Genomic DNA, 16,123 nt, shown 5'->3' on the forward strand with positions numbered 1-16,123 from the left:
TTGACTGTAGAGACAACCGCATGAGGGGAGATTTAGGCAGGATGTCGACAGAGGTACTCAACTAAAGAGGCAAACAACTAATACTTCAGATCTGCAGGCTGTAAATTCTACTCATCCTAATGTATTGAGAAAAATGCAGGTTTGGCTCTGCTGCCTCTAACCTCTCAGCATCAACTCATTAGTGTCTATTCAGTCCCAGATTCCATCAGCTGACCCACCGACCACACACACACAACCTTATTCCATGGCCGTGTTCAGCAACAAGTCATTACAGTCTATTGTTCACTCAATAACAAATAGACCCTCATGCTATCAGAGCCATAACTGAGGTATTCATTCACAGCAGATCAGAGTGATGATGACAGCACACACACATATGCCAAGGACTGTCAATCACTGTCAATCATGCATGCATCATGTCTCCACACCTCTGCGACTGTTTGTTTTTCTTCCATAAAGAAACAGCATTAAGGAATGAAAATGAGGCAAGGTATCACACAACGAGTGACTCAGTTTAGAAACCCACACAGAAACACGGGGTGAGTCAGTCCTGACTTTACCACTTTGACATGTTTTTTGTCAATTAGTTGCATAAAAAATTTTATTAAAAAAAGCATATCTTAATGAATTAAGATTAAATCAGCTCACATCTATCTATCTATCTATCTGTCTCATGGCCTGTTCTTTCAATGCACATTGAATATCCAGTATTCAACTCTACCCTCTGTTCACTTCTTTGCTGACACTTGCTTCTGTTTTCAAAAGCCCCACCTCGAGACTTTAAGTCCATGATCCCCCCCCCTACATGGTGAGGTTTTATTGTCACTCCTTCCTCTCTGCTGTGCTGTGTTTGGCATTTCCATGTGGGGAGTGATGAGCTCGGAGCCAACACAATGCGAGCAGGCTGGCAGAAGTTTTGTATTAGGCACGTTGTTTCTACTTGTTCTTATTTGCAGTATGCATGTAATGTCTACAATGTTCCGGGCACTTTACATGATAAGATCCTGTTACATCATGCAGGCGTCGTTCCCAAAGTCATTCTGCAGCATTACAATGATACCAAACATGCACTCATTAAGCATCTGAGAAACAAGAAGAACAAGACGTCCGGCAAAAGATCATGTGATGTCTTTTTTAGTGTCTTTATTCTTCATAAAACTAAATACGTTTCATTTTCACTGATGCTTATTCATTAATACACCTTTTCATTGTGGCCAGTTACACAAAGCGTTAGAGCAGTCACCTCAGACTTGGCTCATGTAATCTACAAGGGAAGTCTCAGAATAACATATCTTGTGTAAATTAGCTATTCAGTTTGTCCCGAGCTAAACTTGAACCCAGCCTTGTTCAAGCTATGTGTAGCACCTAAAAAACAACAGATGTGTGGCTACAACAAACTGGCCCTGCAAACAGGATGCACAATTATTGCGAGGTGATGCAAATCAGTCACACCTTCTTCATTTGAACACTGAGTCACACTCAGAGCACAAGACCTGGGGCTGGTTGGATATGAATATCTCAAAAAAAGATACTGACTTTTCCTGAGCCCTGAAGTAATGAGACCTGGCACATTAAAGGTTCACTTATGCTTAACGCTACTTATATAGAAACAGACAGAGCCTTCTGTACGTCCTCTGTGTTTCTTTCTTCTGTTTTTGTGCATGTATTGCTTCACAACCAGTGAACATAATCACAAGATACCAACATATTAGCTCTACTATTGGTTTTATTTTTCTAATGCGATTTGCTGATATGTCTCAATAAAATGTTGTTATAAATGGTGAATTCTTACTGAAGGAAAAGGTTGACAAGTATGTATTATCATGTTCTTCCCTTTGTTTTAGTGATATTTCTCTATTTCCATTCCAGCCAGGTTTGTAGTTAATGAGTTGAGTGACAATATGAGGGTAAGATTGATTTCAATCTTAAAAATCGACATTCTTGATGAAGCAGAGAATTGACCAAAATGTCAAAATGTCTCTTACGTTGGCGGCGCCAGTTAAAACACACAATTAGCAGAACATGAGGGGAAACTGTTAACAATGAGCAGAAATCTCTAATCTTGTTTGTATTGTGAATTTTCTCTGCACTAACCTTCAGCTCCCAGTGAAAGGTCATCTTCAAAGCTGCAGCCGTTCCTCAGCACTCCTGTTCTCACACATGCACAGAACACACAAAGCAGGGAGGTTGTGAAATCCTCTCACTAACATATCCATATCTGTTGTATGGAGCAAGTGCATTACACTACGAGGCAAACTTAGCTTTAAAAGAAAGAACTATTGTGATGACAGTCTGCGTTCGTAAACTTAAGTGTCCTGACAGGCTCTCCCAACATAATAAAAAACACACAGAGAAAAGTTTGGTTACCTCTGTTCGGTGGAGCCGTCTGATCATCTAGAGACGCCCCAAGAGGAGTCCTGGAAATGAGACGGTGGAGACGGAGTTATACATCAACCCAGACCATAAACGAACCATTTTAAAACGTACAGATCAACAGACCACTTTATCAGTGGGGTCAAGTCAGCTTCTTTTAGCAGACAGTCAACGAAAAAAAATGTATACTGGGACAAGGTATTTGTTGGGTAGTCCTGGTTTCAAAGTGGGTGACCCAAGTCCCCAAAAGCATTCCTGTAAAAAAAAATGTCCTGGTTTTCAAAACGTACGATGAAACTGTCCAATTATCCCTACAGTTAAAATAATGACTATATTTTATAAAGTGCTTAAATAGATTTTGATATTTCATGTTTTGTCACACACATGAATATCTAATCCAATACAAAAACATAAACAAAGCACCACATGGTTGAATCAATGCTGATTGGTCTGTATATTGATAAGCTAGTTGATGCTATCTTATAAGTCATAAACTAGCATCACAGCCTACAATGTTGGTGGCACTTTCAAACAGAGCCAGTTATGTTAAGACTATGTAACCAGGCTCGCTGGTTGTCAAGTAAGGCTTAGACTAATTTTGACTATCCCAGACTAACTCCTGGTCAGGCCAGGCTACTTATTGGCGTCAGCTGACATACCCAGACAATTCCCAGGCTAAATCCTGTTCTCCATCCCAGGAGCTCTACTGACCAGTCTAGGTATCCCAGGCTAACTAGCTGACAGCTCAGACTAGTTGACAGTAGCAGTAAGCTAACGGGTGTGAGCGGCAGCCGGACACTGGAAACACTGAGCTGTTACACAACCTGCAGCTCTTATCAATGGGACAAACTTCATGCCTTCATTTAAAACACACACACACACACACACACACACACACACACACACACACACACACACACACACACACACACACACACACACACACACACACACACACACACACACACACACACACACACACACACACACACACACACACACACACACACACACACACACACACGGTTGTATAATAGTGTACAGCTGCAATGTTCACAAGTCCTCCCACTTTCTGCTGGCAGCCATGTTCGCCACTGGCGAACATGGCTGCCAGCAGTGGCTGTTGCTGTAGCGACTGGCAATTCTGATTCTGCTGGTCATGCCACCACGCTGATGTTACCAGAGACACGTCAGAATGTGACGGTTTCGCACATGTTGCATGTGACGGATAACAGTGTTGACTCAGCAGAAAAAAAACCCTCCTCTGTTTGCCCTGTTTTTTTTTCTGTTGTCCTTTCAGTCTCCTGTCAGCTCCTTCCTTTCTTTCTTTCTGTCTTTCTGTCTTTCCCCCTCACTTCTTGTTCACAGCTCTATGTACCCTATCTCTGGGCGTTGGTCTGCTTTGAGTGTGTGTGTGTGTGTGTGTGCATGTGTGTTTGTTCTGTGTGTGGCAAGTCTAGGCGTTGGCTGCGTGTTGGCTCTACGTCAGTAGCTGATAACACAACACCTTAACACACACACACACACACACACACACACACACACACACACACACACAAACACACACACACACACACACACACACACACACACACACACACACACACACACACACACCACCCCCCCCCCCGTATAAAAACGTATAAATGAACCGGTCAGCAAAAAAACCTGTTAGAAAGTCTGTCGTTCAACCAGTCAGTCAGGACACAAAAGGCCATGCTACCTGTTTTTCATGCTTTACTTAGCCTAAATACTATACATTCTTGGTTATAATTTTTTTAACCATCTGTCAGTTTATATATATTTTTTTATTTTCTTCTCATAGCACGAGTTATTTCAGTTCATTACCAAGAACATCTACCTGCAGCGATTTGAAAGTGTCTGCTAGAGACGATCCATCACTGTCAACATTAAGTCATCTTTACTTTGATGTATCATCAAGCACAGATTGATGAAAGCTCTGCACTGCCTTTACCGTATATGATATGTGGTGAACAGGCTACAACAGGACATTAGAAATACATTGGTATGGTCCTTTAAATAGGTGGTGACTGTACCTGCATTCACTCAGCCAGCTGGTGATATTGTTAGGAACTCGCCCTGACAGAGACAGAAGAGCATGTTAAAGCAATAAGTCGGCAGCAATAAGCTCAACGCACAAGTGATTACAACATACTATAAAACCATTACACTGCTGACAAACTCAAACACATAACTCTCAACTTCTCTGATGATTAAACCTATGGTGCCAGCAGGCTGCAATTCTAACACAGTGACCCACATTCAATTCCTGTTCACTCCTGTGTCTGTCATTCATTCATTGTGCATTAATGTTTGAATTTTATTTTCCACTTAGATCTTTCCAAAGTGAATGCAAGGTGACAGCTTCAACTGTCTTCGTTTCTTCAACCAACAGACCCAAAATATGAATATAAACATAAAGATTAATTTAGAGAAGCACTGAACTCTAGAGATTTTCCTGAAATTCTCTATGCGAGAGTGCAAATTTTGTTGAGCCAGTTGCAGCAGCCAGACATCTCCCTGCCAGCACCCCAGTATAAGGTCAGCAAAATGTCAGAATGAGCCCATGTGAGAACACAGCAGGAAAATGAGATGCCATACAATGCCATATAGATTCTTAGAAAGATGTCAACTTAGAAAACAGCAAGATTCCAGAGCTGGTGTTGATGTGCTGTTAACAAAAACAAAATGGAATTTATAAGACATGCCCTCCGTCTCCTGCTGCGTCCTTCTTATGTGAAAGGCAAACTCAGAACATTTTTGAGACATTTCCTGGAGTCCATGTCGGAAACTGCTCAAGATGTGTTAGTATGAATTCCTTGATCAATAAATCGATTAGCAAAATAGTTGCTTAAGAAAAGTTTGGGTCTATGATACAATCAGAGTGTTGTTTGCAGTATTGTAATTTTCCCACCCTGTTTCTAAGATGCCGTAAATGCACTATACCACTGGCAATTTCATGTTACTTCTCAACCAGCATTTATTGTGATATCGATATAACTGGGAGGAGATAAAACAGTTTGATAACCTTAGAAATTTGAGTTAATGTGAAATATTCTGCTTTTTAAACAAGGTTCACATTAAAAATATCCACAGTTACAACACTGTTGACAGTTGAGCTCAGTCTAACCTGGTTCTTCTGAGGGTCTCTGCTCATCCCTGTCTTTCTGGCTCTCTTGGGGGCCCTGGGGGCCACAGTGTTCTTGTTGTGAATCGAGCCAGATGGAGTCTCTGGTCTGGGCCCAGGCCCGACGCCTCAGACAGGCTAAACTGCAGTCTGACGGCACTCTGGGATCTAATGATCAATTAAGCAAATGAGTTTTCTGTCAGCCTGCCTTGAGTGAAGTCCTCAATCAGGTTTGGCAGGTATTCAACCTGACAAACAGAAACTACGACTGATTCAGTAACAAAACACACTCACACATGAACAAGTTTGTACTTCTATCTTGGTGAGGACACTCATTGACTTAATACATTCCCTAAACCCTAACCCTAACCATCCAAACTAAATGCTTAACCCTAAAAGCAAGTCCCAACCCTCAAACAGCCCATCGAAAAAGAGAGGACCGATAAAAATGTTGTCACTCTCCAAAATGTATTACATAATTTAAGTCATATAGCTGACACTTTTATCCAAAGCAATTTATAATGAGTGCATTCAACCGTGAGGGTACAAACCTAGAGCAGCAAGGACCATGTACCCAGTACATTAGCTTAGCCAAATTACAAATACTACATGTAAGTGCAATATATAAGTGCAATTGAACTTAACATTATTATTTTTTTATTTTTTTATGATACTCATTAGACATCTTCTTCTTGACCAAGGTGTAGTCAAGAGATGTGATTTTAGTCTGCAGCAATGGGAAGCTCGTTCCACCATTTGGGAGCGAGGACAGCAAACACTGGTTATTTGGTTGAGTGGCTAGGTGTCCCTCGCAGTGAGGGAGCAACCAGTCGATTGGCCGATGCAGAGCAGAGTGGTGAAAGGTAAAGCTAATGTCCTGGATGTAGACTGGGCCCGATTCATTCGCAGCATGGTACGTGAAGCAGATATGGGCAGCCACTGGTCACCAGTGAAGGGAGCAGGATGCTGTAAAAATGTCCTCACTCTGTTGAGTCTTTGCTTTAAATGGTCCTCACAAAGATATAAGTACAGGAACACACACAGCAGGTGATTCGAGCTGAGTGATCAGATGTGACAGTCCTCAGCCTGCAAATAGGTCAACTAACTTTTTTTTTTTAACCACCAGTTTGAGAAGGAACAACAAGAACAGGACTGATCAGGTGGGAAACTACATCCATTTGGAAAAGTCACCTGAAGCTCAACTTTGAACTGTGAACCGAGAATTAACATTTTCAAACAACAATACATCATCACCATCAAAAGCAGTGACTGATAACCCCACATCTCAATCAGCTCAAACTAGTGAACTGTCAATGTTTTTGGTTGAATTGGTCAAGTTTGCATTCATGTTTTACTGCTTGGAATGACAGGAGCTGGATCTTACAACTACTAAAATGCTATTTGTTGCTATTTAAAGTATTAAAGCATTATATTTAGCCAACTGTTTCAACTGTGTTACTTTTGGCTAAAATACTTCCATTCCAACCATTACAGTATGACAACCCACCTGGAGCAGTACTGGTGTCCATTTCCAGAGCATCACTCTCCATATCTGCCAGCCTGTGTGTCTGGTCAGGTTTAGTCAGTCAGAGAAGACTGACAACTCTTCAGTTACATCAGCAACAGGTAACACACCTGGAAAGAAAGGAAAAGACAGAAATTCTAATTCAAATTTCACATTACTATATTTAAGGGACGTGCACGTGAATAAACGTAATAAACATCAGTGTAAATGTGGAAGAGTTAGTCTAAACTAACTTTTACTTCAGACAGTTTTGACTGCTAATTCCCTCCTCTCTGAACAGCCAAGACATTATTATGAAGAATTTACCCAAACAGAAACTGTGTTTAAAATCAACACACATGACTAGAAACATGGATGTTGTAGAACTTACCTGTGTAAAGTAGGAATATTGATAATTAACATTTAACAGTAATATAAATATATATATTTATATAAATATGAGAACAATTGTTCATCAATTCAGCAAAAGGGAGTTTCCAAAACAGTCCCATCCTTCAACTTCATTTTCACACAATGAAAACATGACTTGACAAAAAATAATAGTGGTGACTTAATGTTGACTTTAATAAATTACTGTTTCAGGCCTATGCAGGTTGCTTTCATAGAAATGAACAGAAAGAAATGGCTGTCTGGAAGGAAGTCAATCTAAAAATAAATTGGTGATTTGGAGAATTAGCAGAAGTAATGTGCAGTTCATGACAGAACATGTACAGTGGGGCAAAAAAGTATTTAGTCAGCCACCAATTGTGCAAGTTCTCCCACTTAAAAAGATGAGAGGCCTGTAATTTTCATCATAGGAATACCTCAACTATGAGATACAAAATGAGAAGAAAAAAAATCCAGAAAATCACCTTGACTGACTTTTAAAGAATTTATTTGCAAATTATGGTGGAAAATAAGTATTTGGTCAGTAACAAAAGTTCATCTCAATACTTTGTTATATACCCTTTGTTGACAATGACAGAGGTCAAACGTTTTCTGTAAGTCTTCACAAGCTTTTCACACACTGTTGCTGGTATTTTGGCCCATTCCTCCATTCAGATCTCCTCTAGAGCAGTGATGTTTTGGGGCTGTCTCTGGGCATCACTGACTTTCAACTCCCTCCACAGATTTTTTTATGGGGTTGAGTTGTGGAGACTGGCTAGGCCACTCCAGGACCTTGAAATGCTTCTGCCCGGGCAGTGTGTTTGGGATCATTGTCATGCTGAAAGACCCAGCCACGTTTCATCTTCAACTCCCTTGCCTATGGAAGAAGGTTTTCACTCAAAATCTCACGATACATGGCCCCATTCATTCTTTCCTTTACACGGATCAGTCGTCCTGGTGCCCTTGCAGAAAAACCGGCCCAAAGCATGATGTTTCCACCCCCATGCTTCACAGTAGGTATGGTGTTCTTTGGATGCAACTCAGCATTCTTTCTCCTCAAAACACGACGAGTTGAGTTTTTACCAAAAAGTTCTAATTTGGTTTCATCTGACCATATGACATTCTCCTAATCCTCTTCTGGATCATCCAAATGCTCTCTAGCAAACTTCAGACGGGCCTGGACATGTACTGGCTTAAGCAGGGGGACACGTCTGGCACTGCAGGATTTGAGTCCCTGGCGGCGTAGTGTGTTACTGATGGTAGCCTTTGTTACTTTGGTTCCAGCTCTCTGCAGGTTATTCACTAGGTCCCCCCGTGTTGTTCTGGGATTTTTGTTCAACGTTCTTGTGATCATTTTGACCCCACGGGGTGAGATCTTGCGTGGAGCCCGAGATCGAGGGAGATTATCAGTGGTCTTGTATGTCTTCCATTTTCTAATAATTGCTCCCACAGTTGATTTCTTCACACCAAGCTGCTTACCTATTGCAGATTCAGTCTTCCCAGCCTGGTGCAGGTCTACAATTTGGTCGAGCCATATCCAACATCTTACTTTTCCCCCAAAAATTATTTAACCAATTTGTTACTGGCGGACCATGTATTAATTGCGGATCCTGTATTGTGTTGGCATCTGATAATGGTGGTGCACCACGATCGGGGTGGCAGCTGATGGTGGATCCTGAGGGCGGCAGTGGACAGTGACTGTGGACTATAATGGCATCCGATATTGATGGTGGATGATGATCGTGGTGGTTACTGACCATGGACTATGATGCTGAAGGACTGCTTGATATATAATATTTCTCCTCAGATACTCGCCCCTTACTGACAATAATCCATCAATTCATTGACCTTCAGTTATGCTACAAAATGTTTCTTCTAATCAATGCTGTAAATTCCCTTATCTTACAGATGTTCTCCTTTACACGTGACATCTACTGCACTTCTGTCCGTCCTGGGAGAGGGATCCCTCACATGTGGCTCTCTCTGAGGTTTCTACATCCCTTTTACCCTGTTAAAAGGGTTTTTAGTAGTTTTTCCTTACTCTTGTTGAGGGTAAAGGACAGAGGATGTCACACCTTGTTAAAGCCCTATGAGACAAATTGTGATTATACATTATATATTGTGGCTATACAAATAAAATTTGATTGACTGATTGATGACTAAAACAATGTGAGCAGGGTGCTTATTAGCGACCAGCTAACGTGCTAAAATGACATGCTAAACTTAGATAGAAATGTGAACATTGCTATTTAGCATCAGCAGCTAAGCACGTTCACTGTTGTTGTGTTAGCATGCCGATGTTTAACATTGACTGTTATGCATCGGCATGTAAGCACTGTCACTGTATAGCACTTTATCTGCAGACCTGTTAGCCTGCTGATTTTAAACATGGATGGTTTAGCATCAGTATGGTAGCACTTTTGCCGTAGGTGTGTTAGTATGCTCATGCTAAAAACTGTAGTGTTTAGCATGAGCCTGTTAGCACTAGTTCTTCTCACCCAGTTCACAGAGCTGCTAGCATGAGTGTAAACTCACATGTGTTGTTGACTGATAACATGGCACTGAGATATATTTACTGTTGATTGACACTATCTGAAAAAAAACTCAACATGACTATATGAGCGGTAACAAAATGATACAAACTAAAGCGCAGACGTATGTAGAATAATATGTACTGTATTGAGTCAGTGAGAGATTGAGAAAATGGTGGGACCCGATGGAAGAGGGACAAAAAAGAGGAGAGAGCAGCCAAAATGTAAATGGGAACGTGTGAAACAGGAAACAAGTGTTTAGAATAAAGAACACAACAACTTCCTGTCTGCGAGAGCCGGGGGAGTGAAGGAGGGGTCGGACTATTTTTAGATTACTACTGAAAAATGCAAAACAAATTGGAATGTCAGAAAACAACAACAATACACATATGCAGAAACACACTTAAAGAAGCAACAGTGTGCAGGAAGTGAGTCCTCTGCAGCTGCTAGCAACACACACCTGCTAACACATCAGCTAGTCAAGATCATGGACCTCTAACGTTATCCTTGATCCCAAATCTGTCTTTGAATATCAACTACTCAGAAATTTGCAATTTTAAAATATTGCTTTATCTAATCTTACACTAGGTTTTATTCAGTCTAAGTTCTCGTAAACAGTGATGAATTTACTTGTTTCGTGAAACAGAAATTGACAGTGCAGAAGTGATTTGAGCAAAATGCTGACACGCTAATGTCAAACTGGTATAATGTTTACAATGTTCACCATCTTAGTGTTTAAGGTGTTGGCACATTTACAGATGCTATTTAGCACTAAACATAAAGCACAGAGGAGGATGATTGGATTAATGTCTTCACTCTTGCAGGTATTTCATCATAAATTAAGGTTTTGAGCCGATAATAATGAAAAGCTTATGGATCCTGAGAGGAACATGAAACTAAAAACATTTGATATCATATATTTTATGTGTTATGCTACATTTATTTTGTAACTGAAGTAACATGCTATATACATTTTTTTATAATATATTATGATATTATTTATAACGTCTATTGTCAAAAATAGTAGCTTCAGTTCCCCAGAGACTGAGGTTACATTTTCAGCTGTTTTGTCCAACTTTTACATTTATGCTTAAAAATGTATAAAAATATTATTTCATCATCAAAATAGTGCCAATACATTTTCTGTCAAAGTTTATACATTGACTTATGTTTGCAGCTCTATACTATTTCAGCAAGTGTAAATGCAATCTTGGAATGAAGCAAAAAAATAATGTGAGACTTTTCTTTCTTTCCTGTTCAGTGTCGTTGTAAACTGACTGTCTCCGAGAGACACTGACCTACTGACTGTATGTTAACCTGTCTGTTCTAAAACGAACCAGACTCAGAGGTCAAACACTCCATTCGCTCACATTTGAACCCTTCATGTCATCGACAAAGATCACAGCAAACACAGTTGAACAACAGTGTGAAAGTAGGACATACACACACATACACACACACACACACTGGTTACATCACTGTTATTGAAAACTGCCGGACTACGCTGGAAGAACAGAGTGAAACTAAACAAAGGCTCCACTTATTATTATAATTTTTTGTGTCTTTTCTTGATGCATGAGCAGCGGTGATCAATGTTCCCTTCAAACTTTCTAGTGAAAACAGAAGTGGAACAAAGGCGTTTAACCTTTTGGGAAACGTGTGAAAAGCAGTGGTGGAAAGCAACTTAGTACTAAACTTACCCCATTATAAAATTATGGTACCTCTATTTCACTTGAATATTTTAATTTCTATTTTAGTGCTTTACAAAGTTCAAGCTTAATCGTTACTAAATTAGTTGTTGCTAAAATAATAATAAATATTTAAAAAAACTAAAGTTTATAAAAGGATACGCTGTTGATATAGTTAATACAGCAGCATTCTTGAAATCCCACCACTTCACAAAGGTGTATGAACACTAGCCTCTCTAGCCCCCATCTGGCAGTTCTACTATTATTTATTATTATTTGACTTATTATAATTTTATCTAAAAAAAAATCCTAACTCCAGAAAGAGGCCTTGGGTACCTTGAAAGGCATTATATAAATGTAACTAATATTATTATTATTTTAAACTCAAAGGGGTCTTTGAATTCAGTAAGTCACTTTCATATTCAATTACATTTTCAGCATAATATTTACATCATATTAAGTACTTTTACTTATAAGGAAGTATATTTACATGGTATAAGTGCATTTACTTAAATAAATGGTTTGAATCATCCTGCACAACTGACTCCACTTAAGAACTAGTTTGAGGTCCATATAAAATCACATATTTTCGCTCTACAACATTTCTGAGAAAATTAAGTGAGAACATTTTGTCTTCTCCTAATGGCAAAAACACAAAATTATTATTAACTTAAGAAGTTGTCGTAAACCACCACTCCCTGTTCATGTTGGTATATAAAATATATTTGAGTTTATTCAGTTATTTAAAACTAAGTACACCTGCTCAAGTAGTAGAGGCCCAATTCTCAGGTACTTGTACTTATGTACGGCCTGCAAGTATTTCCTATATACAGCTACAACATTTCAGAAAGAAACTTAGTGAGATTATTTGGGTAAACATCAAACTCTCTCTTTTAACAACAAAAACTCGTCATAAACTGCAGCACCTGTTCATATTGGTACATGGAGTATATTTGTGTTTATTTAGTCATTTACAACTAATTCCATATATTAAAGTAAATTGTTCTATGTGCTTCCCCTTTTGTACCTCGTCAAGCGAGAAATTTAGTGATCAGGAAGGATTAAATATATTTGAGATCATTCACTTAATCACTGGTAAGTAAAAATTACTCAAATTCTACACTTAAGTAAAACTTTGGGGTGCTTGAATATTTAATTAAACTTCAAATTTCAATTCCACAAAAATTAAGAGAATTAAACAAGGTGAACTTTTGACTTTTTTGTATATTTATTTGTACACTTAAATGATCTACTTAATTAGACTTATTAACTACTTAGTGGGTACAGACTATCAATACAAGATAATCACAATAACAAACAGATACATCAATATAGGTGCACTACATAGATCAAACTACCCAGCAATATAACATAGTATTGTAAAATGAGAAATCTTTAACACTAGAAACACTTTGAAAGTATATATGGAGACTAATATTTGTACCTGTCTTGTCCACACGGTGATACAGCTACATTCGGTAACTACATCATCCACCACTGACCCACTGACAGCAATGAAGTCGAATGTGACTTCAACTTCTGCGGTGGGAACATCACTAACACTACCTTGAATTCGTGTTCTTGTAATAAAAACAAAGTGCTGTTTAAACAATCATGTGACACGAGAACAGTTTGGGCTCAGCGTGTCTTGTTGATCCAGTTTAGTTGGACACGCAGGACACACCACTGACAGCAGAGGTGGTAAAAGTCAACAGCTCCAAACAGCAGCAGCTCTTTCACCTGCAGCAGTGAAATACACGCCATGACGATCGTTGTTGTGAGAAGAGTCAGAGCTCTGAGACACTCACCGTCATGTTTTCTTCGCTGTTTGAATCCTGGATCCCAACAAAAGTGTGCGGGTGAGTCTCCAAACTTTTCTAAAAACACTCCAACATTCCTGCTTCCGCTTCCTGAAACCAGCAGCAGAAGCAGCGTGGAGGCGGAGGAGGCGTGTCCTGAGCGGCCCGCAGCGGAGAAACGGCGACATCTCTCGGAGGGATTATGTAATTACACCTGAGTCATTCGGTTATTTCTCAACAGCATCCCAGACCCGATTCAGGGGCGAGTCCAGGGGTGGGGCCAAGAGGCATAGTCAAAATGTTTTTTTTGACATAGTAAAAAAAAAAAACATGTCATCTTCATTATTACTACCATCACAATTAACAGTAATAGCAATAATAGCAATAACAATAAATGGTTTGTATTTATATAGCGCTTTATAGAATATGGTTTTGGTATTCACGAACACATTCATACAGTCCATCTATGGGGGGCAATTTGGGGGTCAGTATCTTGCCAAAGGATACTTCGGCACGCAGATGGGGTCAACTGCCAACCTGCTGGTTAGAGGACTACCGCTCTACCCCCTTATCCACAGCCAATAATACTACCAATACAACACACCAATTTAGGCACAATGAAGGGCTAAAGAATAAACCATACAGTATCCATTTGAAGATCACAGATCAACATAGCACAGATACAGAAAATTTAAAAAATGCTACAGATTAGAAAAGATTAAAAACAAGATGATTTAAAGCATTGATAAAAAATGATTAAAATAGACGTTAAGATCAGAACTAGGAGAAAGGACACCAGACAGATCTCCTCAGGGAGATTGTTCCAAAGAATGGGATCCCTCACAGAAAAGGCCCGGTTACTTTTGGTCCTCAAATGCATGACAATAGTCACTCACTAACAATACTAACAATAAATATTGTTGAACATTTATATTTTCTGAACTTTTTTTGAAGTTCACAATGGGCTTGAACAAGGAAGAATTTTCAAATCATAATTATTTCTTTGTGGGCTGCACGGCACAGTTCGACCAGGGTCTTGAATGTTCTTCTTGTATTTGTGCGCGTTTTCTCCAGGTATCTTCCCACAGTCCGAAGACATGAAGACTGGGTTTCATAGTGTTCATTAGAGGTTTACAGTATGAACGTGAGAGTGAATGGTGGTTTTCTATGTATATTAGCCCTGAGATAAGAGGATTCCAGTCCAGGGTGTACCCCGCCTCTTGTCCAATGGCAGCTGGGTTTGGCTCCAGCTCCCCTCGCAACCCTCAAAGGATAAGTGATATAGATAATAGGAGGATAGATTCACTGATGTGTGGCTATGCTCAAAGCTATGGAGCCAACAGTAAACGTGGGATGAGTTAAATGTGCATTTTATTCATTCAGGAATTGGCCTCTGTGTAAATTGTGGCTCCCCGATTTAGGAATACCTTTGATATACCTGCAGTACCTACATTCATCCTTTAGATGGAGACCTAACACCAAATTAACTGCTTGTCACGGTTTTCCTGTTGGTCCAAATGCGGATTATACAAAAGCAGACACTGATCAACCTCCACAGACATTAAAACCAAAGGACTGTTTATCATAGACTGTATATAAAAAGCTGTCAATACATCAAACACTGTGAAACCATTGAACTCAAGCAGAGGTTTGGGGACTGTTAAAGGTTTGTTAAAATTAGTAAAAGTTTGGAAACATACATCTCTGATTGAGATCATTCCAGATAGTTTATCATATTAAAGATTAGGGATTGACTTTCTATTAAAGTACATTGTGTCATAAGTGAAATTATTTTGGCATTGGTATTCCACAACATCTTTACATATCAGACAGAGACTTATTTTCAACCACTGCTAAACCATGTTAATAAAAATGCCTCTAATGATATGAAATGAATATTTTTTAATGCCTTTCAATCATCCATTTGCTTAAAACCTTTTTTTTATAATTTTTCAATGAGACAGACTCAGCTTTTTTGGTCCTTTTTTTGTCTCTATGGAAATCAGTGTGAGTTTTCAGTGGGCGCACAGTTCTTTGTATGAATAGGGTAATCTGACCTTCTCTCCCCACATACACACACACACACACACACACACACACACACACACACACACACACACATACACACACACTGGCTTCAGTATAGAATAATAATTCCTATTCATCAGCGAGTCGCTTTGCTGCCTCTTGGTACATTGTCTGCTCTTTGGTAGAAATATATATTTGTGGGATGTGTTGAAGTGAAATTTGTAATTGTAAATGTCCTTCTCTTTCTAATCAACTTACAGCTCTGATTGGAAAGCCAAAGATATTAATATTTCATTAACTGGAATCCAGCTCGAACCCAGCTGTCTAGTGACATTTAGTTCTTAATACAGAAACTTTTTAAATCGTAGTTTATGTTACAGGATAAATGTGAATTTACTATTATTCTCACATGAATCGCATGCATACTCTAACAAACACAATAAACATTTGACATTAAAAAAGCATTCAATTCATTAACATGAATGACTGAGATTTTTACATGGCAATGCTCAATAACAATCCTGCTACTGAAACTGATAAACGGATTAATAACCCTACTCAATATACACTAAAACTCGAAACAAAGTACATGGAGGTATCAAGCATGTAATACTGAAATCGTTTCTGTAAATCTTACCCATATGAAAATGTTATTTTAAAAACTG

The 16,123-nt window shown here is 39.2% G+C and overlaps 1 protein-coding gene across 8 annotated transcripts in view; it reads right to left on the reverse strand.

Annotated features, from left to right (window-relative positions):
- Window positions 1-13,575, reverse strand: part of itprid2 (ITPR interacting domain containing 2) — a 33,100-nt gene extending 19,525 nt beyond the window's left edge. The window contains exons 1-6 of one of the 8 annotated variants that reach the window (XM_053440601.1): window positions 13,440-13,575; window positions 7,029-7,156; window positions 5,525-5,689; window positions 4,431-4,473; window positions 2,366-2,417; window positions 2,095-2,158 (exon numbers count right to left, since the gene is read on the reverse strand). In XM_053440601.1, the coding sequence (XP_053296576.1) occupies window positions 2,095-2,158; window positions 2,366-2,417; window positions 4,431-4,473; window positions 5,525-5,689; window positions 7,029-7,071 (367 nt within the window). In that variant the 5' untranslated portion in view covers window positions 7,072-7,156; window positions 13,440-13,575. Of the gene's footprint in view, window positions 1-2,094; window positions 2,159-2,365; window positions 2,418-4,430; window positions 4,474-5,524; window positions 5,690-7,028; window positions 7,157-13,075; window positions 13,404-13,439 lie in introns of those variants that run through there. The other 7 variants (XM_053440603.1, XM_053440602.1, XM_053440600.1 and 4 more) reach the window with 7 other exon arrangements.
- Between the last annotated feature and the right edge of the window lie 2,548 nt (window positions 13,576-16,123).

Source organism: Pleuronectes platessa, chromosome 14 (genome assembly GCF_947347685.1).
Source record: "Pleuronectes platessa chromosome 14, fPlePla1.1, whole genome shotgun sequence".
NCBI lineage: Eukaryota > Metazoa > Chordata > Actinopteri > Pleuronectiformes > Pleuronectidae > Pleuronectes > Pleuronectes platessa.